Source organism: Centropristis striata, chromosome 2, assembly GCF_030273125.1.
Source record: "Centropristis striata isolate RG_2023a ecotype Rhode Island chromosome 2, C.striata_1.0, whole genome shotgun sequence".
In the NCBI taxonomy this organism is placed as follows: domain Eukaryota; kingdom Metazoa; phylum Chordata; class Actinopteri; order Perciformes; family Serranidae; genus Centropristis; species Centropristis striata.
In genome coordinates this window covers 373,634-398,146 of record NC_081518.1, presented here as the reverse complement: position 1 = coordinate 398,146, position 24,513 = coordinate 373,634, and the positions used below count along the sequence as shown (strand labels likewise).

General features: G+C 40.2%; 2 protein-coding genes across 2 annotated transcripts; one reads left to right on the top strand and one right to left on the bottom strand.

Moving 5' to 3' along the window:
• The first annotated feature begins 402 nt into the window (after positions 1-402).
• On the top strand, positions 403-11,130 carry pigb (phosphatidylinositol glycan anchor biosynthesis, class B). The gene is made up of 13 exons (XM_059356520.1): positions 403-559; positions 1,454-1,583; positions 1,862-1,991; positions 2,454-2,571; positions 2,664-2,768; positions 3,403-3,533; positions 4,652-4,792; positions 5,608-5,659; positions 5,728-5,939; positions 6,544-6,608; positions 6,686-6,896; positions 10,272-10,449; positions 10,977-11,130. The coding sequence occupies exons 2-13, from the start codon at positions 1,469-1,471 to the stop codon at positions 11,088-11,090; spliced, it is 1,572 nt and encodes a 523-aa protein (XP_059212503.1). The 5' UTR covers positions 403-559; positions 1,454-1,468; the 3' UTR covers positions 11,091-11,130.
• Positions 11,056-24,513, bottom strand: ccpg1 (cell cycle progression 1). Its single transcript, XM_059356507.1, has 10 exons — positions 24,384-24,513; positions 21,006-21,094; positions 19,995-20,061; positions 18,515-18,600; positions 18,217-18,421; positions 15,671-15,967; positions 15,149-15,267; positions 14,516-14,626; positions 12,536-13,857; positions 11,056-11,922 (listed from the first exon to the last, which is right to left on the bottom strand). The coding sequence occupies exons 2-10, from the start codon at positions 21,063-21,065 to the stop codon at positions 11,733-11,735; spliced, it is 2,457 nt and encodes an 818-aa protein (XP_059212490.1). The 5' UTR covers positions 21,066-21,094; positions 24,384-24,513; the 3' UTR covers positions 11,056-11,732.

Sequence of the window (24,513 nt, the reverse complement as noted above, 5' to 3'; positions counted from 1 at the left end):
AACCATAAAACATCAAATCAACCGTTTGGTTGAGATAGTTTAAAAAAAAAAAGATTATACATTCATTACAGTTTTTTTGTGGAATCATTTAACATTATTGTGTTCAATAAGGCGACAGACAGTATAATATGTCAACATATTTAACATTTCAAAATGTCACCAAAAACTCAATCAGGTGGATTTCAGTTAAACTCTTTAATGAGTCAGAATGAGAGTTAAAGAGTTAATCTGACGGCATGACGTCATCATAAAGCAGCTTCACAGGTAAACAGTTATGAGAGTTATTATTTATATATTTTCAGTAGAAAATGAGCGGAATGTTTCTGACACTCATGAGCTTTTACTTTGAAGTCAGGAAACATGAGCTCTTACTTTGAAGTCAGGAAACAACGTCACACCGGAAGTAAGTTTGAATGCGGAAGCGAAATGAAAACATGTTTTCAGTTTTCTCTGAGAGCGAAATAAACTTCAAATAATCATCGTTTAGTTGAAGATATTTCAGTTTGAAGCTGCTGGTTGAATAAAGCAGATTAATGAGCAGCTTTTTCATCTGAAGAAGGTAAATAAATAAAGATTTATCCCGTTAATTCACTCACCTAAAGCAGAATCAGATGTGTTATTATAACCTGAATATTATTATAATGCGTTATTATAACCTGTATGTTATTGTAAAACATTATTTGAATACAAACAGGAATTGACATGTTTACCACTCGAAACATAATTTCTAATGTCTTTGAATATGAAATTAAAATGTTTGGACATTGTATATTGAAAAACAAAGTCAGAATTAAACTCAGTTTGTGTGTAAAATGATGATTAATGGACTAAAAGATGAAATAAAGATGTGTAACTCTGTTAGTTTTCAAGAACACTTTAAAGTCTCAAAGTATCAAAAGTTACAATGAAATCTGATTAATTAGATGTTTCAGTTGAAGCTGTCAAGTGTTTGTAACGATGTGAATTATTCAGTTAATGTCTGATAATAATAATAATAATAATAATAATAATAATAATAATAATAATGATAGTCCTTTAGTGGAGCTTCAGTCTGTCCTTTATCTGCTGCTGTCTGATGGATTCTATAGTAAAAACATGATTTTATTTATTTATTTATTTTTAACCGAAATAGAAGCATTCATTCATAATGTGTGTTATTCTAACCTGTATATTATTATAACCTGTATATTAGTGTAATGTGTTTTATAACCTGTATATATTATTTTGATGTGTTATATTAATGTGATATATAATATTAATGTGTTATATTAATGTGATATATAATATTAATGTGTTATATTAATGTGACATATAATATTAATGTGTTATATTAATGTGATATATAATATTAATGTGTTATATTAATGTGATATATAATATTAATGTGTTATATTAATGTGATATATAATATTAATGTGTTATATTAATGTGATATATAATATTAATGTGACAGAGGCAACATGTCCTGATGGAGAATCTTCGTCCTCGGCTGAACTTTGGGAATAAAGTCCAAGTTGTGAAACTGAGAAAACGAAAATCTGAACTTTACTCAAAGGAAGATGGAACCAGTCCGCTCAGCGACGGTCAGTTATTATGTTTATTATTTATTATGTTTATTATTTATTATGTTGATTTATTAACACAACAGGGACAAAACAACTGGAAATAACTCAGTGATGTGAGGTGATCCTCCTGATCTGAAGTGATTTCTCCTGATCTAAAGTGATTTCTCCTGATCTGAAGTGATTTCTCCTGATCTAAAGTGATTTCTCCTGATCTAAAGTGATTTCTCCTGATCTAAAGTGATTTCTCCTGATCTGAAGTGATTTCTCCTGATCTGAAGTGACCCTCTGACCTCCAGGTGAGCTGTGGAGCCGTCTGGTGGTGTTTTCTGTCGTCTTCAGGCTGATGAACTGTTTCCTGGTTCAGAGCAGCTTCGTCCCTGATGAGTACTGGCAATCTCTGGAGGTTTCCCACCGGATGGTCTTCAAATATCCTTTCAGAGTCTCCTGCAGCTGGATTATTATTATTATTATTATTATTATCCATCAGCTGGTCCCAGCAGCTCTGCAGGAACCTGATGACCAGCTGGTGTCCTCAGCTGATCCAGATCTGGTTCATTCTGAACAAAATAGATTTCATATCAACCAAAAAGGTTTACGGATGAAAAAAGTTGACAAAGACCAAAACGAAGGACATTTTCACTATAATTTAGTTAGTTTTGGAACCACAAAATACAGTTTCAGTTAGTTATCTTTTTCTAAAAACTCTAGTTTTTATTTTTATTTCAGGTAACGAAAATGTTTTTTCAATTCTAGTTTTCACTATAATAACCTTGGATCAGACTGGACGCCTGCTGGATGGATGTTCACTCATTACGTTCATTCTTTGTATTATTTGTATTATTTGTCTGATGTGTATGATGTGAAGGCGTGAGACCTTGACAGTGAGACTTATGGGTACCTGACGTGGGAATGGAAAGCAGGAATCAGAGGATTCATCTATCCGCTCTTCTTCGCAGTAATATATAAAATATTACACGTCATAAACTACGACTTAGTTCACCTCCTGGTTGGTTCACACGTCTTCTATCAAACAGCTTTTATACTTTAATATCGTGGCTCTAAAGTCTTTAATGACGTGAACTTTCTGCTGGTTTTCAGATCTGGCTCCCCAGAATCCTTCAGGCTCTGTTCGCTGCGTTCGCTGACGTCAAATTCTTTTTTCTCCTCCGAACGTTGGAGAGTCCAGATGTTGCAAAATGGACGGTGAGAAATTTACTGTTTACTGTTCACTCAGAGACAGAAGACATGATTGATTCAAATATTTATATATATAATATTCAAATATTCACTGTTTACACAGAGCAGAGGGGAGAGGACAGGAGAGGCTGTAGAAATAGTTAAATATGTAAAACACATGGAGAAACATTTGTTTACATATATTATGGACATTTTTTTAGTCATTTTGTGTCTTTTTTAGTCCTTTAGTCCAACATAAAATGTGATTTTGAATCTTTTTTTAACTTTCAAAACACTATCATGCTCAATAAAGAATTGTAAATGTGTCAAATGTGACCAAAGGTGTCAAATCTACCATATAAGAGGGTTCCATCCAGTTCTATCATTTGATACTAAATCTATTTGAGCTTGTCTCCAGTTTTACTTGGTATATCATCATCAAACTGAAACTGGCCTCATGGAGTTTACAGCCAGAACTTTAGAGGTAAATGTACAGTAGGGCTCCACGCTGCTTTGTTTTATACTCTGATGGAGGCAACAAGTCTGGATTATTTGGAGACTTTAGAGACTCCACAGGGTTAAAACTAGATGAATCTCTCCTCACCTATATAATAATCTATATAATATATAAATGATGTTGTTGTGTTCTTGTGTTGTGTAGTTTTTCTGCCACATGGTCTCGTGGTTCTCGTGGTTCTGCTGCACCAGAACCCTGACTAACAGCGCTGAGACCACCCTCACCTGTCTGGCTCTGGTCTACTTCCCCCTGCCCGGGTCCACAAAACACAGCAGGTCTCACCTCCTTACCTCCTTACCTCCTTACCTCCTTACCTCCTCACCTCCTTACCTCCTCACCTCCTTACCTCCTTACCTCCTTACCTCCTCACCTCCTTACCTCCTCACCTCCTTACCTCCTCACCTCCTTACCTCCTCACCTCCTTACCTCCTTACCTCCTTACCTCCTTACCTCCTTACCTCGTCACCTCCTTACCTCATTACCTCGTCACCTCCTTACCTCCTCACCTCCTTACCTCCTTACCTCCTTACCTCGTCACCTCCTTACCTCATTACCTTGTCACCTCCTTACCTCCTCACCTCGTCACCTCCTCACCTCCTTACCTCCTCACCTCCTTACCTCCTCACCTCCTTACCTCATTACCTCCTCACCTCGTCACCTCCTCACCTCCTTACCTCCTCACCTCCTTACCTCCTCACCTCCTTACCTCATTACCTCCTCACCTCCTCACCTCCTTACCTCCTTACCTCCTTACCTCATTACCTCCTTACCTCGTCACCTTGTCACCTCCTTACCTCCTCACCTCCTTACCTCGTTTCCTTGTTTCCTCGTTTCCTCTTTTTCTGTTTAATTTAACTTCCACCTGCATCAGAGATGCTTCACATCTTTAACAACAACCTGAAGACTCTTTTTAATTTCACATCAACCATTTTTAAATATTTTCTGTTCATGATTTTTAGTGTTATAACATCTGCTCTTTTATTTATTTACTATCATTTATTAGTCTATTTTTATATTTATATATTTTATCATTTTTTACTTTTTATTTATTTATTTTTTATCTAGCTTTTGTTTTTACGTTTTATTGTTATTATTATTTACTTTAGTTTTTATTTGATCTTATCTTACTTTATTTGTATTTATTTGATCTAATTGATTTCTAAGCTGCTTCCAGTGTTTCCTCAGTTTGACCTGTTTTATTATTATTATTATTATTATATTATTATTATTATAACTTTCTCCTTCATGTGAAGCACTTTGTGTTACATTTGTCTTGTATGAAAAGGTTACAGATCAAGTCTGATTGATGTATTGATTGATTGATGTATTGATGTATTGATTGATGTATTGATTGATTGATGTATTGATGTATTGATGTATTGATTGGTTGCAGTAGTGTGTACCTGAGCCTGGTGGCGGTGGCGGTGCTGGTGCGGCCCACGGCGCTCATCGTCTGGTTCCCTCTGGTTCTCCTCCACTTCTACCAGGAGGAGAACAAGCTGAGGCTGGTCACCCACAGCCTCCTCCCCATCGGGTCCGTAGGGTTTTACTGTTAGCCTGTTAGCACATACACACTGTACTGCTACAGAGCTAACTGTTAGCCTGTTAGCACATACACACTGTACTGCTACAGAGCTAACTGTTAGCCTGTTAGCACATAAACACCGTACTGCTACAGAGCTAACTGTTAGCCTGTTAGCACATAAACACTGTACTGCTACAGAGCTAACTGTTAGCCTGTTAGCACATAAACACCGTACTGCTACAGAGCTAACTGTTAGCCTGTTAGCACATAAACACTGTACTGCTACAGAGCTAACTGTTAGCCTGTTAGCACATACACACTGTACTGCTACAGAGCTAACTGTTAGCCTGTTAGCACATAAACACCATACTGCTACAGAGCTAACTGTTAGCCTGTTAGCACATACACACTGTACTGCTACAGAGCTAGCTGTTAGCCTGTTAGCACATACACACTGTACTGCTACAGAGCTAACTGTTAGCCTGTTAGCACATACACACTGTACTGCTACAGAGCTAGCTGTTAGCCTGTTAGCACATACACACTGTACTGCTACAGAGCTAACTGTTAGCCTGTTAGCACATAAACACTGTACTGCTACAGAGCTAGCTGTTAGCCTGTTAGCACATACACACTGTACTGCTACAGAGCTAACTGTTGCTAATGGCGGCTATTCTTGAAAGGGATATTCATAATTTTATTATTAATAAACTCATTCTCTCTACCAGTGCGACTCTAAATTGTCGCACCTTGAATATAAACCAAATATTTCTGCCTTGTGTTTATCTTTGATCATGATAAACTCTTGTTTCTGTGGTTTTCAGAGCTGTGGCGCTCGTGATCTCAACAGTGATCGACTGTATATTTTATGAAAAGGTAAAACATGAAATCTATATTATAAATATTTGTATAAACAGCTTGTTATTAATCAGAATGTTTCTCAGTGGACTCTGGTGCAGTTTAACTTTGTGAAGTTCAACGTGTTCCACGGCGTGGCGGACTTCTACGGCGCCCACCCGTGGCACTGGTACCTGAGCCAGGGCCTCGCCGTGCTGCTGGGTCCTCATCTCCCGCTCTTTGTTCACGGCTGCTGCCTCGCCGCCAGGAAATACAAAACCCTGCTGGCCGCCATCGTCTGGACCGTCGCCGTCTACAGGTAACACGCCACGTTATATAACCTCTGAAGAATTATTAGACTCTGAAGAGACAAGAGGGACCTCATCATCATTATTATTATTATTATTATTATTATCATTATTATTATTATTATCATTGTTATTATTATTATCATTATTGTTATTATTATTATTGATCATTATTATTATCATCATTATTATTATTATTATTATCCTTATTATTATTATTATCATTATTGTTATTATTATTGATCATTATTATTATTATCATTATTATTATTATTATTATTATCCTTACTATTATTATTATTATTATTATTATTATTATACTTATTATTATTGTTATTATAATAATAATAATTATTATTATTTCATTATTGATCATTATTATTATTATCATTGTTATTATTATTATCATTATTATTATTATACTTATTATTATTGTTATTATAATAATAATTATTATTATTTCATTATTGATCATTATTATTATTATTATGATCATTATCATTATTATTATTATCATTATTATTATAATTATTATTATTATTATTATCATTATTATTGATCATCATTATTATTATTATTATTATAATTGTCCCAATGTCTGAATCTTCTCTCCAGTTGTCTTCCTCATAAGGAGTTCCGGTTCCTGTACCCTCTGCTGCCGTTCTGTATGATCTTCTGTGGTGAGTTTCCACCTGCAGCATCTCGTCTCTGTGTTAATAATCATCCAGGTGTGTGTTTAACACTGCGTTCACCTCAGGTATGTCTCTGGCTCACCTGGGGGCGTGGCGCCGTCCGGCGGCGCTCCTCCTGCTGGTCACTAACCTGTCGGCTGCTCTCTACACCGGCCTGGTCCACCAGAGAGGGACGCTGGACGCCATGAGCCACGTCAGGGCGCTGTGTGATGTCACCAGCACGCCGCCGCCAGACGTCCTCTTCCTCATGCCCTGCCACTCCACGCCTTACTACAGGTACGCCTTTATTACAGGTACGCCTCATTACAGGTATGCCTTTATTACAGGTACGCCTTACTACAGGTACGCCTTTATTACAGGTACGCCTTACTACAGGTACGCCTTTATTACAGGTACGCCTTACTACAGGTACGCCTTTATGACAGGTACGCCTTACTACAGGTACGCCTTACTACAGGTACGCCTTTACTACAGGTACGCCTTACTACAGGTACGCCTTTATTACAGGTACGCCTTACTACAGGTACGCCTTACTACAGGTACGCCTTTATTACAGGTACGCCTTACTACAGGTACGCCTTACTACAGGTACGCCCTACTACAGGTACGCCTCATTACAGGTACGCCTTACTACAGGTACGCCTTTATTACAGGTATGCCTTACTACAGGTACGCCTTACTACAGGTACGCCTCATTACAGGTACGCCTTACTACAGGTACGCCTTACTGCAGGTACGCCTTTATTACAGGTACGCCTTTATTACAGGTACGCCTTACTACAGGTACGCCTTACTGCAGGTACGTCTTTATTACAGGTACGCCTCATTACAGGTACGCCTCACTACAGGTACGCCTTTATTACAGGTACGCCTTTATTACAGGTACGCCTTACTACAGGTACGCCTTTATTACAGGTACGCCTTACTACAGGTACGCCTTACTACAGGTACGCCTTTATTACAGGTACGCCTTTATTACAGGTACGCCTTACTACAGGTACGCCTTTATTACAGGTATGCCTTACTACAGGTACGCCTTTATTACAGGTACGCCTTACTACAGGTACGCCTTTATTACAGGTACGCCTTACTACAGGTACGCCTTACTACAGGTACGCCTCATTACAGGTACGCCTTACTACAGGTACGCCTTACTACAGGTACGCCTTTATTACAGGTACGCCTTACTACAGGTACCGTCATTACAGGTACGCCTTTATTACAGGTACGCCTTACTACAGGTACGCCTTTATTACAGGTACGCCTTTATTACAGGTACGCCTTACTACAGGTACGCCTTTATTACAGGTACGCCTTTATTACAGGTACGCCTTACTACAGGTACGCCTCATTACAGGTACGCCTTACTACAGGTACGCCTTACTGCAGGTACGCCTTTATTACAGGTACGCCTTTATTACAGGTACGCCTTACTACAGGTACGCCTTACTGCAGGTACGTCTTTATTACAGGTACGCCTCATTACAGGTACGCCTCACTACAGGTACGCCTTTATTACAGGTACGCCTTTATTACAGGTACGCCTTACTACAGGTACGCCTTTATTACAGGTACGCCTTACTACAGGTACGCCTTACTACAGGTACGCCTTTATTACAGGTACGCCTTTATTACAGGTACGCCTTACTACAGGTACGCCTTTATTACAGGTATGCCTTACTACAGGTACGCCTTTATTACAGGTACGCCTTACTACAGGTACGCCTTTATTACAGGTACGCCTTACTACAGGTACGCCTTTATTACAGGTACGCCTTTATTACAGGTACGCCTTACTACAGGTACGCCTTACTACAGGTACGCCTTACTACAGGTACGCCTTTATTACAGGTACGCCTTACTACAGGTACGCCTCATTACAGGTACGCCTTACTACAGGTACGCCTTACTACAGGTACGCCTTTATTACAGGTACGCCTTACTACAGGTACCGTCATTACAGGTACGCCTTTATTACAGGTACGCCTTACTACAGGTACGCCTTTATTACAGGTACGCCTTTATTACAGGTACGCCTTTATTACAGGTACGCCTTACTACAGGTACGCCTTTATTACAGGTACGCCTTTATTACAGGTACGCCTTACTACAGGTACGCCTCATTACAGGTACGCCTTACTACAGGTACGCCTTACTGCAGGTACACCTTTATTACAGGTACGCCTTTATTACAGGTACGCCTTACTACAGGTACGCCTTACTGCAGGTACGTCTTTATTACAGGTACGCCTCATTACAGGTACGCCTCACTACAGGTACGCCTTTATTACAGGTACGCCTTTATTACAGGTACGCCTTACTACAGGTACGCCTTTATTACAGGTACGCCTTACTACAGGTACGCCTTACTACAGGTACGCCTTTATTACAGGTACGCCTTTATTACAGGTACGCCTTACTACAGGTACGCCTTTATTACAGGTATGCCTTACTACAGGTACGCCTTTATTACAGGTACGCCTTACTACAGGTACGCCTTTATTACAGGTACGCCTTACTACAGGTACGCCTTACTACAGGTACGCCTCATTACAGGTACGCCTTACTACAGGTACGCCTTACTACAGGTACGCCTTTATTACAGGTACGCCTTACTACAGGTACGCCTTACTACAGGTACGCCTTTATTACAGGTACGCCTTACTACAGGTACGCCTTTATTACAGGTACGCCTTTATTACAGGTACGCCTTACTACAGGTACGCCTTTATTACAGGTACGCCTTTATTACAGGTACGCCTTACTACAGGTACGCCTTTATTACAGGTACGCCTTTATTACAGGTACGCCTTTATTACAGGTACGCCTTACTACAGGTACGCCTTACTACAGGTACGCCTTTATTACAGGTACGCCTTACTACAGGTACGCGTCATTACAGGTACGCCTTACTACAGGTACGCGTCATTACAGGTACGCCTTACTACAGGTACGCGTCATTACAGGTACGCCTTACTACAGGTACGCCTTTATTACAGGTACGCCTTTATTACAGGTACGCCTTACTTCAGGTACGCCTTACTACAGGTACGCCTTTATTACAGGTACGCTTTACTACAGGTACGCCTCATTACAGGTACGCCTTACTACAGGTATGCTGTTTACACAGAGCTGAGAGGAGAGGACAGGCTGTTTACACAGAGCTGAGAGGAGAGGACAGGAGAGGCTGTTTACACAGAGCTGAGAGGAGAGGACAGGAGAGGCTGTTTACACAGAGCAGAGAGGAGAGGACAGGAGAGGCTGTTTACACAGAGCTGAGAGGAGAGGACAGGAGAGGCTGTTTACACAGAGCAGAGGGGAGAGGACAGGAGAGGCTGTTTACACAGAGCAGAGAGGAGAGGACAGGAGAGGCTGTTTACACAGAGCAGAGAGGAGAGGACAGGAGAGGCTGTTTACACAGAGCAGAGGGGAGAGGACAGGAGAGGCTGTTTACACAGAGCAGAGGGGAGAGGACAGGAGAGGCTGTTTACACAGAGCAGAGAGGAGAGGACAGGAGAGGCTGTTTACACAGAGCTGAGAGGAGAGGACAGGAGAGGCTGTTTACACAGAGCAGAGAGGAGAGGACAGGAGAGGCTGTTTACACAGAGCAGAGAGGAGAGGACAGGCGGATGACTCTGACTGTGTTTGCAGCCACGTCCACTGCCCGATGAAGATGCGGTTCCTGGAGTGCCCCCCAGACCTCGGGGAGGAGGGCTACGTGGATGAAGCAGACCAGTTCTACGTTGACCCTCTTCACTGGCTCAGGACTTCGTTTCCATACAAATCTTCTCTACCGACCCATCTGGTTCTCTTTGATGTTTTGGAGGAGGTAAGATTATTCACAAATTATTATTTTTTCCATGTAATCATCAAAATGTTTTAACCCTGCTGAGTCACCAAAGTCTCCAAATAATCCAGACTTGTTGCCTCCATCAGAGTATAAAACAAAGCAGCGTGGAGCCCTACTGTACATTTACCTCTAAAGTTCTGGCTGTAAACTCCATGAGGCCAGTTTCAGTTTGATGATGATATACCAAGTAAAACTGGAGACAAGCTCAAATAGATTTAGTATCAAATGATAGAACTGGATGGAACCCTCTTATATGGTAGATTTGACACCTTTGGTCACATTTGCAACATTTAAAATTCTTTATTCAGCATGATAGTGTTTAGAAAGTAAGAAAAAGATTCAAAATCACTTTTTATGTTGTTTTTTTCTTTGTTTCTTTGGGGTTTTAACTGGTGATCCAGTAAGTCAGGATGAAAAACTAATTATCAGGTCATATCGGTGAGGTTGTACTGAAAAATACTTTATCGTGTTAATGATTTGTATGCATGTGTGTTTTTCTCTTGTAGGAAATCTCCGTGTTCCTGCAGGGGAACAAGTTTGTGAGGACGGCGGAGATATTTCACACACATTTTCCGGAGGGAAGAGTTGGAGGAAGCATCTTTATTTATGAAAGGCACTGACAAACACTGGAACAATGTTTCTTCACCAGAATGATGCTGCTGATGAAATAAATATTCTAAACTGTTATTTTGAAAATTGTCAGAATTCTTTTTTTTCCCCACAACTAAATTTTGTGACATTATTTTCCAGTCATTTCTTTCCAACACAAAACAAATAAAAGTGCCAAGTCCAGTTCAAACAAGCTGAAAGTGGAATGTTAGAAAACTTCATCTAAACTCTGAAAGCAAATTAAAACTCTGTCACACAAACACGCGTCTCTGTAGCAGCAAATTAAAACAACTACATGACAAACAGACAAACATGTGGATGTCGAGATTTTACATTTTTGTTTAAAATTGCACAAAAAACTTTGGTTCCTAATCAACATTTGAAGTGTTTTTAAACGAAAGTGCTGTGGTTGAAGATGAGTATCGAGGGTTTTATCTTCACATTTATAAAATGTTGAAGTTCTGATTTCAAACATCTTTCGCTCAAATATAACGATTACTTCACGAAAACACAAAACAGCTGGAGGACGTTCAGTAGCATTCAAAAGTTAACGTTGTGCAAACTTACAAAGGAAAAAGAGAAGACATCTGCAACTAAATACAACCCAAAATAGAATTTGCATCTCTAATATGAAACCCGTTGAGATATTATTATCAATATTTGGGGTCAAAGGGCATGGGGCCCAGCTCTATCTTGACGTCAGCCATGTGTCTGTCCGGGTTTCTTCCTGAGCGGCTCCACTTCCTCTCGTTGTGAGGGCGAGATCTGGACTTCTGCTGCTTCCGCTGCTGGTGCTTCGCCCTCGACTCCTTCCAGTCCGTGTCGGGTCTTTCAAACGGCCCGCTGCGTGGTTCAAACAGGAGAAAGCAAAAAGCATGAAATACTCATTAATATGTACAAGCTGCAGCAGGAGACACTTAATAACCAAAGTTTCCCTGAACTGACAGAAGGGCTGTTTCCACTAGCTGGTAAGAGCCGGAATGAGGCGGTCTCACTCGCTGAAACGTTCCTAATCTGATTACGAGCCGTCCGGAGCGGACTTTATCTGGACTTTTTTAGTCCCTGTAGTAGAGCAGGGTCTTTATTCTCCCCTGAAAACAGCCTGGTTGCTGATTGGATAGAACACTAAGCAGGATGTGACGTAGTACTGGACGCCACAACAACACGTGACATTTGTAAAAGCTGGTGAAGCAGTGTTGCCAATTTAGCAACTTTGTTGCTATATTTAGCGACTTTTCAGACCCCCTTAGAGACTTTTCGAGAAAGCGACTGGAGACAAATCCAGAGACTCCTTCTTACGTGGCCTGAGACATTAGAGAGGGCGTGGCCTGAGACATTAGAGAGGGCGTGGCCTGAGACTCTAGAGAGGGCGTGGCCTGAGACTAGAGGGGGCGTGGCCTGAGACTTTCCCGGCGGACAATCTCCCCCTTAAGGAAACACGGCTATTGTGACTTACGTTGGGCCGAAGGTTTTCCTGTAAGTCTCTCCGAAGAAGTGGCGGTAGACGAAGTCGTCCAGGTCTCTGAACATGTCGTCATGGAGACCGTGGTACTCGTGCATATCGCTCAGATAGGTTTCCACTCCGCTGACGAAGTCGGTGAACAGCATCTGGTCGTGGATGAAGACTCCGTTGCGGAAGAAGTTGTTGATGAAGGTCTCGAGCTCCTTCCAGTGGTGGAAGTGGTCGACCTCCTGGTGCAGGTAGCTCTGCAGCAGCTGGTAGAACTCGTCCGCTCGGATCGGATCCATCGCTTTGTTGAAGAGACTCATGGACTCCTGGTACGCGCAGTCGAAAACCCCAAAGCATCCTTTCAGGTTGGCCTTGTGGCCGTCTCGACCTCGTTCTTTGTGAACTTTATCTCCTGATTTCCGAGTGTTGTGGCTGCTCTGGAACGACTCGTCGGCCTGGCGGTGGATCGACTCGTCGGCCTGGCGCTGGGGTCGGTGCGGAGGCTTGTGGGGTCGGTGCTGCGTCGACTCTTTGGAGTGTTTGCCGTGACGTCTCTTATCGTAGAAACCTCGGGCTTTGTTGATGAAGGTGGAAGCTGAATCCTTGAAGTGTCGGAACGTTAATTTGACGGAGTCTGAAAACTTCCGGAGGTTCTCCTTCACGGCTTCCTTCGCTTTCTTGATCTGCTCTTTGTGGTGATGGACGAACTCTTTGGTCGAGTTCTTCACAGCGTCGAACGTCTCTTTCACTTTTCCCGCCATGCCCTCTTTGGATCTTTTCACCGTGGACTCTTTGTCCCCTTTGGCTCGGTCTTCCTTGGTCTCCACGTAGAGCCGCTCCCACAGGTCGGAGCGCTGCTGCTCGAAGCTCAGCCTCTTCTCCAGCTCCGCCAGACGGGACTGGAGCTCCTCCGAGCCGGATTCCTTCCCAGCTCCGGCGATGTGACTCCTCAACACGTTCAGCTCTCTCCTCAGCTCCTCGGTGACGGTTCTCTCCTTGTCCAGCTTCTTCCTCAGCGTCCGTGCTTCGGCCCTCGTGTCCTCCCTCTGAAAGCTCTGGATCAGCTGTTTCTCCTCCTCCAGCTGCTCCTTCAGCCGCTGGTTCTCCGCCAGCAGCGAGTCCACTCCGGCTCCCGTCGCCTCCCAGTCTCTGATCTTGGAGCGCAGGTTCCTCAGCTCCTCCTGGTGAGCGGACAGAGACTTTTCCTCCCGTTGTAGGGAGGTTTTCAGCAGCTGGTTCTCAGCACTCAGCCTCTGCTGCTGAGACACCATGGTGGACCTCTCCTCCGCCTTCTGCTGCAGCAACACCTCCAGGTCGTCTCTCTGGGCCTGAGAGGGAAACCAAGGAAAGAAAAAGGTGGAGTTAATCCTCTAAAGTCTCCAAAAGCTCCAAATAATCCAGACTTGTTGCCTCCATCAGACTAGAAAACAAAGCAGCGTGGAGCCCTACTGTACATTTACCTCTAAAGTTCTGGCTGTAAACTCCATGAGGCCAGTTTCAGTTTGATGATGATATACCAAGTAAAACTGGAGACAAGCTCAAATATATTTAGTATCAAATGATAGAACTGGATGGAACCCTCTTATATGGTAGATTTGACACCTTTGGTCATATTTGACACATTTAAAATTCTTTATTGAGCATGATAGTGTTTTGAAAGTAAAAAAAGATTCAAAATCACATTTTATGTTGGACTAAAGGACTAAAAAAGACACAAAATGACAAAAAAAGAGACAAAATGACAAAAAAAGAGACAAAATGACAAAAAAGAGACAAAATGACTAAAAAAAGAGACAAAAAGACAAAAAAAAAATACAAAAAAAAGACACAAAATGACTAAAAAAAGACACAAAAAGACAAAATGATAAAAAAAAGACACAAAATGATCAAAATTGTTGTGCTAAACACACAAGAGCCAAATCAAATGGAGTTTTTAACTCATCAATATTTCATTATGTTACCTGTATTACCTTATTGTTAAGTTACCTGCACATGCGCCCGTTTGATGTTGAGCTCCTGGTTTTCTATCTTCATCTTCTCAATCTCTCCTGTGAGCAGCAGAATAACTTTCTGTTGGTCCAGGTCATCCAGTCGGTCCTTGGTGTGAAAAGACAGAAACAAGTTATAGTCCACTAAAATACTAAAACCCTCATTATACAGTTGAAGATTGCTGGAAGTCTAATAACGATAAAACACGTCCTCAAAACTTCCAAAAGGCTTTGATTGAGGTTTGTTTGGACGTGGCTGTTTTCTTTAACTGTAATATAAAGTTCAGGCTGGTGAACACTTCTATTATACGACAGCAGCTTTAAAGATTAGAAGGTTTCAGCAGTTTCACAGCAAGGAAACAAGAGTTAACCAGCACCTCTTCATTAAAAGGACACAATATTGATTATTGTATCAGGTTGCATTATATGCAGTTTTCCTACTTTTTTGAACGGCATTTAAATACAAAAATAAGTTTGAAGCAAAGAAGTGACTAAAGTTAAAAGCTTGGGACTGAATGAGTTAATTAATCCTGTTATTATGTTCTGACACGGTGCTGAGACCTGTGACCTCTGACCTGTGAGACCTGTGAGACCTGTATGACCTGTGAGACCTGTGAGACCTGTGACTGACCTGGTCTTTAACAGGTCTTTCTCCGGCTCGTCTCTGGATCAGGTCCCTGACAACGTCCAGGTCTCTGACTCTGATCTGGTCCAGGTCAGACTTCTGTCTCTCTTGGATCTGGACTGAACCTGGAACACAAACTGGTTTTATTAACACAAACTAGAAACAGACTAAAACCAGAAATACAGACAATTATTCTGTCCTGCAGAGTTTAACTGCAGTAAATACATTTTTGGTCAAAATTGAGTTTTAACTAAAAATGAACTCCTTGACGTCTGTTTTATCTTGTGACAACGTTTTAGATTTCAATTTTGCTTTATTTCAGAGAAATAATGATATAAAAACCACAAAATCCAACTCAAATCCAAATCAGTAATTACACTTACCACAGTCTGGTTTGGATATATAAACTGATTTAAACATAAAAATAATAGAAATTATAAGTTTTTTTGAAAGGGAAACGATTATCTAGACAGTGATGAAGTAAAGAAGTGAGATAAAATGATGTTCAGACTAAAGTGAACGTCTCACCATAGAAGTGTATGAGGCCCATACTGACGGCCACCACAACCATCAGGATGAAGATGCTGCTGCTGCCTCTTCCTCCCACAGACACACTCTTAGTTTCTGCCTCCTGCTGCTCCTCTTCATTGACCACCTCCTCCTCTTCCTCCTCCTCCTCCTCCTCCTCCTCCTCCTCCTCCTCCGGCTCAGTGATGCTGGTGGTGTTCCTCCTCAGCCTTCGTCTCCTGACAGCAGGGCTGGGCTTCAGTCCCTCCTCTTCCTCACTGCTGCTGCTGGAGAGTGATGCTGCAGGAGGCTGAAACACTGCAGGTAGAAACACACACACACACACACACACACAGCACACACACACACACACACACACACACACACACACACACACACACACACACAGTTATTATATGGTAACAGAAACAAACTGTTATTATATGTTAGAGAGAAACAAACAGAACAACAACAGGCTCAGAAACAGATTAATCATGCAGGCAACAAACAGCAGATTAACATCAGCTCAATCACAAAAACACTTTATTAGGGCCTCGGGGCAATCTCCCCAGCACTGGTCCATACTGGTCCATACTGGTCCATACTGGTCCATACTGGTCCCTACAGCAATATCTGTAGGGACCAGTGCTGCACTACTGTTATACTGTGGATTTCTTCTTCTTCCTCTTCCGGACGCAATTTCGTCCCGCTACTAGTCCTACAACTTAAAGAGTTGCAGGACAAATTATATATCAAAATGTGCGGTTTGATCGGGATCGGTGTGCTATTACTTTTCTCTACGGAATACGAATTTTTCGCGACAAAAGCGAAAAACTGCCCAAAATTTTGCATTGAAGTGAATGGGACGGCCGACAAAAAATGAGGGAAAAAGAACAATCATTGGAGATATTTAAACGTCTACTTCTCCGGCATAATTTCACCTAGAGACTCCATTTAAACTTTAAACAGGAGACACAAGTCTTGTGTATCGGTGTATTAATCCACGTTTCGATAGGTCATATAGTTTTTTATCAATCCCTGTTCAATAACCATGATCATTTTTGAGTAAAAACAAACAAACACACACACGCAGTAGCCCCCGTGGCCGTTTCAAAATTTCCCCAGAGGAAATTTTCTAGTTTACTTTGTTGCTGAGTCACACGAGAACATCAACATGAACACTTAGAATAATAAATGAACTCTTAAACCAGATAAAGTAAAGCTGCCAGCAGTGATGAACTGGCCCGAGCAGAGTGACCTGATGATTATTTGGTTCTTACCAAGATAAAAAAAACTTTAGATTTAGAAGTGTTAGATCATTTATCTGGTTTTAAGAGTTAATTTATTATTTTAAGTGTTCAACATGCTTATTTCTAGATTTAATAATCTGAATTTAATAAATCTTGTCAAGGTAAATTATCTGTCCATGCAGCAGATTTACTGTTTGATCTGGTTTTAGACACCTTTTATGCATTATAGAATGAGACATGTAAATTAAAGTGAGTGACAGAAATTAAACTTGAAGCTTTGTTTTGGTGAATTGAGAACAGAAAACATTAAATCCTGTTATTACAGTTTCTTTCTACAATCAAACGGTTTATTTTTGGCGTCTTTTTTATGTTTTGTTTTTTTATAAAACATGCGTTTTAGAGGGTTAGACTGTGTGTTCCTGTCAGCTATTGATTTATGATGCTATGAGGATTAGTAGTGCACATGTCATGTTATAATGGGTTATAACCAGTGTGCAGCAGCGACCTGCAGCAGAGCCTCCAGTCAGCTGACTCCTCAGCTGGCAGCTGAAGCTCAGCACACTCTGGGGAAGTCTCCACAACATCAGACCTGCTGCAGCTCACAGGAACAGGGACAAAACCTTTGGCTCCGCCCATTTATATCCATTTATATCTATTTATCTATTTATTTACACCATAGGAACGGACAATTACAAAGAAACAGAAATGAAACAAGAACAGTAAGTGCAGAGAGGTTAAAAACCTGATATGGGCTCATAAAAAGCTCCAAAACCCAAAAAATATACAGACATTCAAAAATAAATCAACAACAACAATGAGAGAAAGAAACAACAAATAACAACAAAAGAAAGTAATACAAGTGTAATTTTATAGCACAAAAAGTCAGAAATAAAAACATGGTGTGTATTAAGGTAAAATAATTATATTTGAGTGTTTGAGCAATAAGAGATAATGATCCAATAACTAGAATAATAACTTTGAATGACTTTTTATCTCATAATTTTGACTTTTTATCTCATATTTTGACTTTTTATCTCATAATTATGACTTTTTATCTCATATTTTGGCTTTTTGTCATAATTTTAACTTTTTATCTCATAAATTCAAATTTTTATCTCATATTTTGACTTTTTATCGCATAATTTGAACATAAATAATTGTATTTGAGTGTATACGAGATAATGATCCAATGACAACTAGACTGGAAAAGAAACTATTAGGAGTCTTGATTTAACAGGTAAACTTTCAGTCTGAACTTAAAGTTATTGAGGGATGAAGATAATTTAACTAGATGAATATGATAATTCCAGCTCCTACCAGCCTCTGCAGCAGTGAAGGCATACTGGCTGCTGCAGGAGGAGCCCAGGTAGAACTCCTCGTTGGGCGCCTCCTCCTCCTGCTCCTCCTCCCTGTGCTCCTCCTCCTCCTCCTCCTCCTTCATGTCCCCGAGAGTCACGATGTCCGAGTGGTCGCTGGACGACAGCAGAGACACATGATGCTGCTCTGCTGCTGCGTCTACAGCCTGACCAGACACATATAGAAATATATTAAATTATATATTAAAGAAGGAAGACAACATCCAGATTATTTAAAGAGATTTTTATAGTTTTCTCACCGTTGAAGCTCGAAGCGTCTCAACTACGGTTTGTTCTTCCAGAGTTTCATCAAGTGACTCAGCGATCTTCTCTTCCACACACTGAGCTGAAATATAAGAAATACATACTAGAAAATGTCCTCTGGGTAAATAGTGAAAGGGCCACTACTGCCGGTGTGTGTACACTATGATGAGATTCTTCAGAGATTTATAACAATTAATACTAGTACTATACAATATACAAGGAGCACACCTACAACAAGCATTCCTTTACAAGTATTTATTTATACAGCAACCTATGACCTTTAACCTCAAAATGTGTGTGTGTGTGTGTGTGTGTGTGTATCTGTAACTGTAACTGTAATCACATCAAAGATCAAAGGCAATCAGATCAAAGCAATCAACAGAATTAACTGACAGCTGAATGTTCCTGAACAGTGACAGCAGCCAGAGGTGGACAGACTGGAATTTCTGGCCTCGAACAGAAAGCATTTTTGGCAAAACCATAATACCTATCATTGATCCGACTTCACTTTGAGCGTCCTGAGTTCTTCCTGAACATCTACATATGTTTTTTTTTTAAAGAAAAATGAAAAAATAGCTTGTTAGGGCGATTTAAAAAAACTGTTACATCTCCCTTTTTCAGAAATCTCCCTGCGTTTTTAATATGGGAGCCAATGAGGCTGTTGGTGGTGTTGGTGGATCATCTGTGCGTCCTACGCCCAAACTATAACTCTGACAGCTTTACCAGAGGATTGTGAGGGAGAAGACTAATTTTCCTACGTTTCTATGTATAAATTATTTCTGTAGAGTGGAATTTGCGGCCTGGAGCGCAGTTTTCAAATTTATTTTTTGACAGTTTTTTCTCTCCCTCTACACTCTGGTGATGATGTCACACACTGTGACACGAACATTCCGTGCAATACACACCCATTATAATCTCAGAATTTCTCCAAAAATGATCATGGTCATTGAACAGGGATTGATAAAAAACTATATGACCTATCGAAACGTGGATTAATACACCGATACACAAGACTTGTGTCTACTGTTTAAAGTTTAAATGGAGTCTCTAGGTGAAATTATGCCGGAGAAGTAGACGTTTGAAAATCTCCAATTATTGTTCTTTTTTGCTCATTTTTTTCCGGCCGTCCCATTCACTTCAATGCAAAATTTTGGGCAGGAATTCGTATTCCGTAGAGAAAAGTAATAGCACACCGATCCCGATCAAACCGCACGTTTTGATATATAATTTGTCCTGCAACTCTTCAAGTTGTAGGACTAGTAGCGGGACGAAATTGCGTCCGGAAGAGGAAGAAGAAGAAATCCACAGTATAACAGTAGTGCAGCACTGGTCCCTACAGATATTGCTGGATGGGACCAGTATGGACCAGTGCTGGGGAGATTGCCCCGTGGCCCTAATAAAGTAGTTATCATTTCCAGTTAATATTATTGATAACTCTATTATCACTATTGTTACTAATAATAGAGTAGTTAGTACCTTGTTTGTCGTCCAGCGGGGGGCGCTCTAACAGCTCCGCAGCCTCCAACGTCTCGATGTCTGAACCCTGAAACACAGAAACACATTAGATCACACAAACACACATTTATTTATTCAGATGGAATAACTCAATAATAATAATATTATTCATTATTAATAATAACTTCTGCCATTTGATAAATATAAACAAATCATACGGCTCTGCTGAATAATGTCGGTCTGCGTGGATCACTAGTATTTTACACAAGATTATTTATAGATTACTTGTAGATTACTTGTAGAGTACTTGTTCCCCCGACAGTAGAACATCACTGATATTTGTACTTGTGACTCAGTTTGTGATGCTGAAGGTATTTCAGGTATTTCAGTGTGAAAACTTTATCAGATCTCTTTGCAAGATGTGATAAAAACATTGAGTAGAATCCAAACAAGTCATCTAGAAATAGAATACCAGCAAGCACACAATTACACCCAACAAGGGCAAAACAGAAATATAGCTACAAGTATTTTTGAAAAGATCCCATAAAAGGGAGAAACAGCAGCCACAGTGAATAGTGAGTTCTATAAAAACAGTTTCACTGCAGCTTGTTTTGTCTCTTTGGTGACTAAAAGCTGGTTTGGATTTTAGTAATAAAAGTATTTTTGCCGCAGTTCATTCCAGGGAATTGTTGATTTTCACCATTTATGGGATTTATTTTTCTTAAAGTGGTCACAACAGTGTACTAAAACTAAAAGTATTTTCTTACAGTTTATCTTATAAAACTACATATAAAAGTTGTCAAGTTGTCTCAACAATTCCAACAATGAGTTAGAAGATATTTCCAACATGTTCAACATCATCAACAGTTTGTTGATGATGTTGAATCAACTCAGACTCCCTTGATCCTGTGATGTTTAAAAGTTTAGATTATAATAAACACGTGTCTACTTGCTGCCCCCTTCAAATAACTAAAATATATACAACAATAACTAAAATTAGCCGGCATTAGGAGCCAATAAAGGTATTTGTACCTCATTGCTGATGATGGTCCAGCCACAGGACGACTCCGCGTCACTCGACGTCTCTGACATTTCTGTCAGTCGTCTCCAATGAACAAAATCTGGAGGAGATAAAGACAGTCAGTCCAACAGCAGCTTATTATTGGTAATAATCAAGACGTGAAAACTAGAATTGAAAAAACATTTTCGTTAACTGAAATAAAAATAAAAACGAGAGTTTTAAAAAAAAACGATAACTAACAGAAACTAACTAAAACTAACTAAAATTATAGTGAAAATGTCCTTCGTTTTGGTCTTTGTCAACTTTTTCCATCCGTAAACCTTTTTGATTGATATGAAATCTATTTCATCTATCTGGTTTTATGACTTAATAAACTTATTGGGGCTGAGATGATCAGACAAAGGAAATAAAGGAAACATTTTCCAAAAAATAAAAGCTAATTAAAACTAGTAAACTCACTCTAAAAACTCATTCAAACTAACTGAATTTGAAAACAAAAAATCAAAACGAAAGTAAAACTAAAACTAATGAATCATAAACTATTCTAACGTTGGAGGAGAAGTGGAAAGTACCTTCACTACACACACCTTCTGGTTTGTTCTACAACAATAAAGTGTTAACTGAAAAATGTTTTTTTAATTATGCACTAAGTTACTGTTATGTCTCTTCATTTCACTTCAGTTTCATCACCACCTCAGCATGATAACCTGTCCAGTTATTATTCATAAAAAATAACCAAACAATCACTGGTGGAATGTAACTAATATAACTGTAAGTACTATTTTGAGGTACTTGTACTTTACTTGAGTATTTCCATTTTATGTAACTTTATACTTCTACTTCACTACATTTAGAGGTAAATATTGAACTTTTTGCTCCACTACATTTATCTGACAGCTTTAGTTACTTTACAGGTTGAGATTTAACATAAAAACATGATCTATATAAAGTTAATAGAGATTTTTTATCGGATCTGAGTGGTTCATTCTGCATCACGAGTACTTTTACTTTTGATACTTTAAGTACATTTTGATGCTGATACTTTTGTACTTTTACTTAAGTAAGTTTTTAATGCAGGACTTTTATTGTAGTGGAGTCATTTCACAGTGTGTATTAGTACTTTTACTGCAGTGGAGTCATTTCACAGTGTGTATTAGTACTTTTACTGTAGTGGAGTCATTTCACAGTGTGTATTAGTACTTTTACTGCAGTAAATAAAGGATCTGAATACTTCTTGCCTCCTGTCTACCTCAACATTGAACTCCTTGATGTTTTCTTTTCAGTTTAATCTGTTAGTTAGTTTTACAACCGACAGGAACAAGTCTCTTTATGTCCTTTCAAAATAAAAGCGTCCATTATGAAAAAAAGGCTTTTGCATAGTACTGTATAAATATATTTTATTTTGCCCATGTATACATGCAGCGATTTATCGATTAATTGATCGTTAACGTTATAGATAATCGATCATTCCAAACACCCAGCCCTAGTTTAACCCTTTCCGAAATGTAACATAAAAACATGATACACTTAAAGTGATTGGATCATTCATTTTTAAAAATTAAATCTTACAACAATATATGAAGTCGTTAAATGTGCCCTGTCTTCACAAAATGAAGAAATTATGAAATAAATAAAAACATAAACAAACACCAGGAGTAAACAGCTAGCTGTAGGGGCCCGTGGCCCTAATAAATAAAAACATAAACAAACACCAGGAGTAAACAGCTAGCTGTAGGGGCCCGTGGCCCTAATAAATAAAAACATAAACAAACACCAGGAGTAAACAGCTAGCTGTAGGGGCCAGTGGCCCTAATAAATAAAAACATAAACAAACACCAGGAGTAAACAGCTAGCTGTAGGGGCCAGTCCCCTAATAAATAAAAATATAAACAAACACCAGGAGTAAACAGCTAGCTGTAGGGGCCCGTGGCCCTAATAAATAAAAACATAAACAAACACCAGGAGTAAACAGCTAGCTGTAGGGGCCAGTGGCCCTAATAAATAAAAACATAAACAAACACCAGGAGTAAACAGCTAGCTGTAGGGGCCAGTGGCCCTAATAAATAAAAACATAAACAAACACCAGGAGTAAACAGCTAGCTGTAGGGGCCAGTCCCCTAATAAATAATAAAAACATAAACAAACATGAGGAGTAAACAGCTAGCTGTAGGGGCCCGTGGCCCTAATAAATAAAAACATAAACAAACATGAGGAGTAAACAGCTAGCTGTAGGGGCCCGTGGCCCTAATAAATAAAAACATAAACAAACACCAGGAGTAAACAGCTAGCTGTAGGGGCCAGTCCCCTAATAAATAAAAACATAAACAAACACCAGGAGTAAACAGCTAGCTGTAGGGGCCAGTGGCCCTAATAAATAAAAACATAAACAAACACCAGGAGTAAACAGCTAGCTGTAGGGGCCAGTCCCCTAATAAATAAAAATATAAACAAACACCAGGAGTAAACAGCTAGCTGTAGGGGCCCGTGGCCCTAATAAATAAAAACATAAACAAACACCAGGAGTAAACAGCTAGCTGTAGGGGCCCGTGGCCCTAATAAATAATAAAAACATAAACAAACATGAGGAGTAAACAGCTAGCTGTAGGGGCCCGTGGCCCTAATAAATAAAACATAAACAAACATGAGGAGTAAACAGCTAGCTGTAGGGGCCAGTCCCCTAATAAATAAAAACATAAACAAACACCAGGAGTAAACAGCTAGCTGTAGGGGCCCGTGGCCCTAATAAATAAAAACATAAACAAACACCAGGAGTAAACAGCTGGCTGTAGGGGCCAGTGGCCCTAATAAATAAAAACATAAACAAACATGGGGAGTAAACAGCTAGCTGTAGGGGCCAGTCCCCTAATAAATAAAAACATAAACAAACACCAGGAGTAAACTAATAAATAAAAACATAAACAAACACCAGGAGTAAACAGCTAGCTGTAGGGGCCCGTGGCCCTAATAAATAAAAACATAAACAAACATGGGGAGTAAACAGCTGGCTGTAGGGGCCCGTGGCCCTAATAAATAATAAATATAAACATAAACAAACATGGGGAGTAAACAGCGGCCTCTGGCGGCGGAGCAGCGCAGCGCAGCAGCAGCTCCGCGGCCTGACAACCGAAACATCAACGGGTCTCCTAGCAACAGAGACCCTAACGGTCACCGCTGCAGCGGGAACGGTCGTTATGTCCGTTAGCGTTGCCATAGCGACATTAACCGGCCGGGTGGCGGCTATAAAGTGAGTTCCCGGGCTGGTTGCTGCCGTCATGTCTCTCAGCAGCGTCCTAACACACAGTTAACTCCCCGATGACGCGCTCTGTTACCGTCTTTAGCCTGTTAGCATCGTTAGCTCTCCACTAACCGGGTAAAATAACTCAACTCACCGGAGTTTAGCGCCCACAGACCGAACAGCTGCTACCAGGAGTTGTTGCAGTATTGCCCCAGCCCAGTTAGCCGTTAACAACACTGCAAAGCGCACTGCAACATGGGAAATGTAGTTTTCTAGTGGTGTAG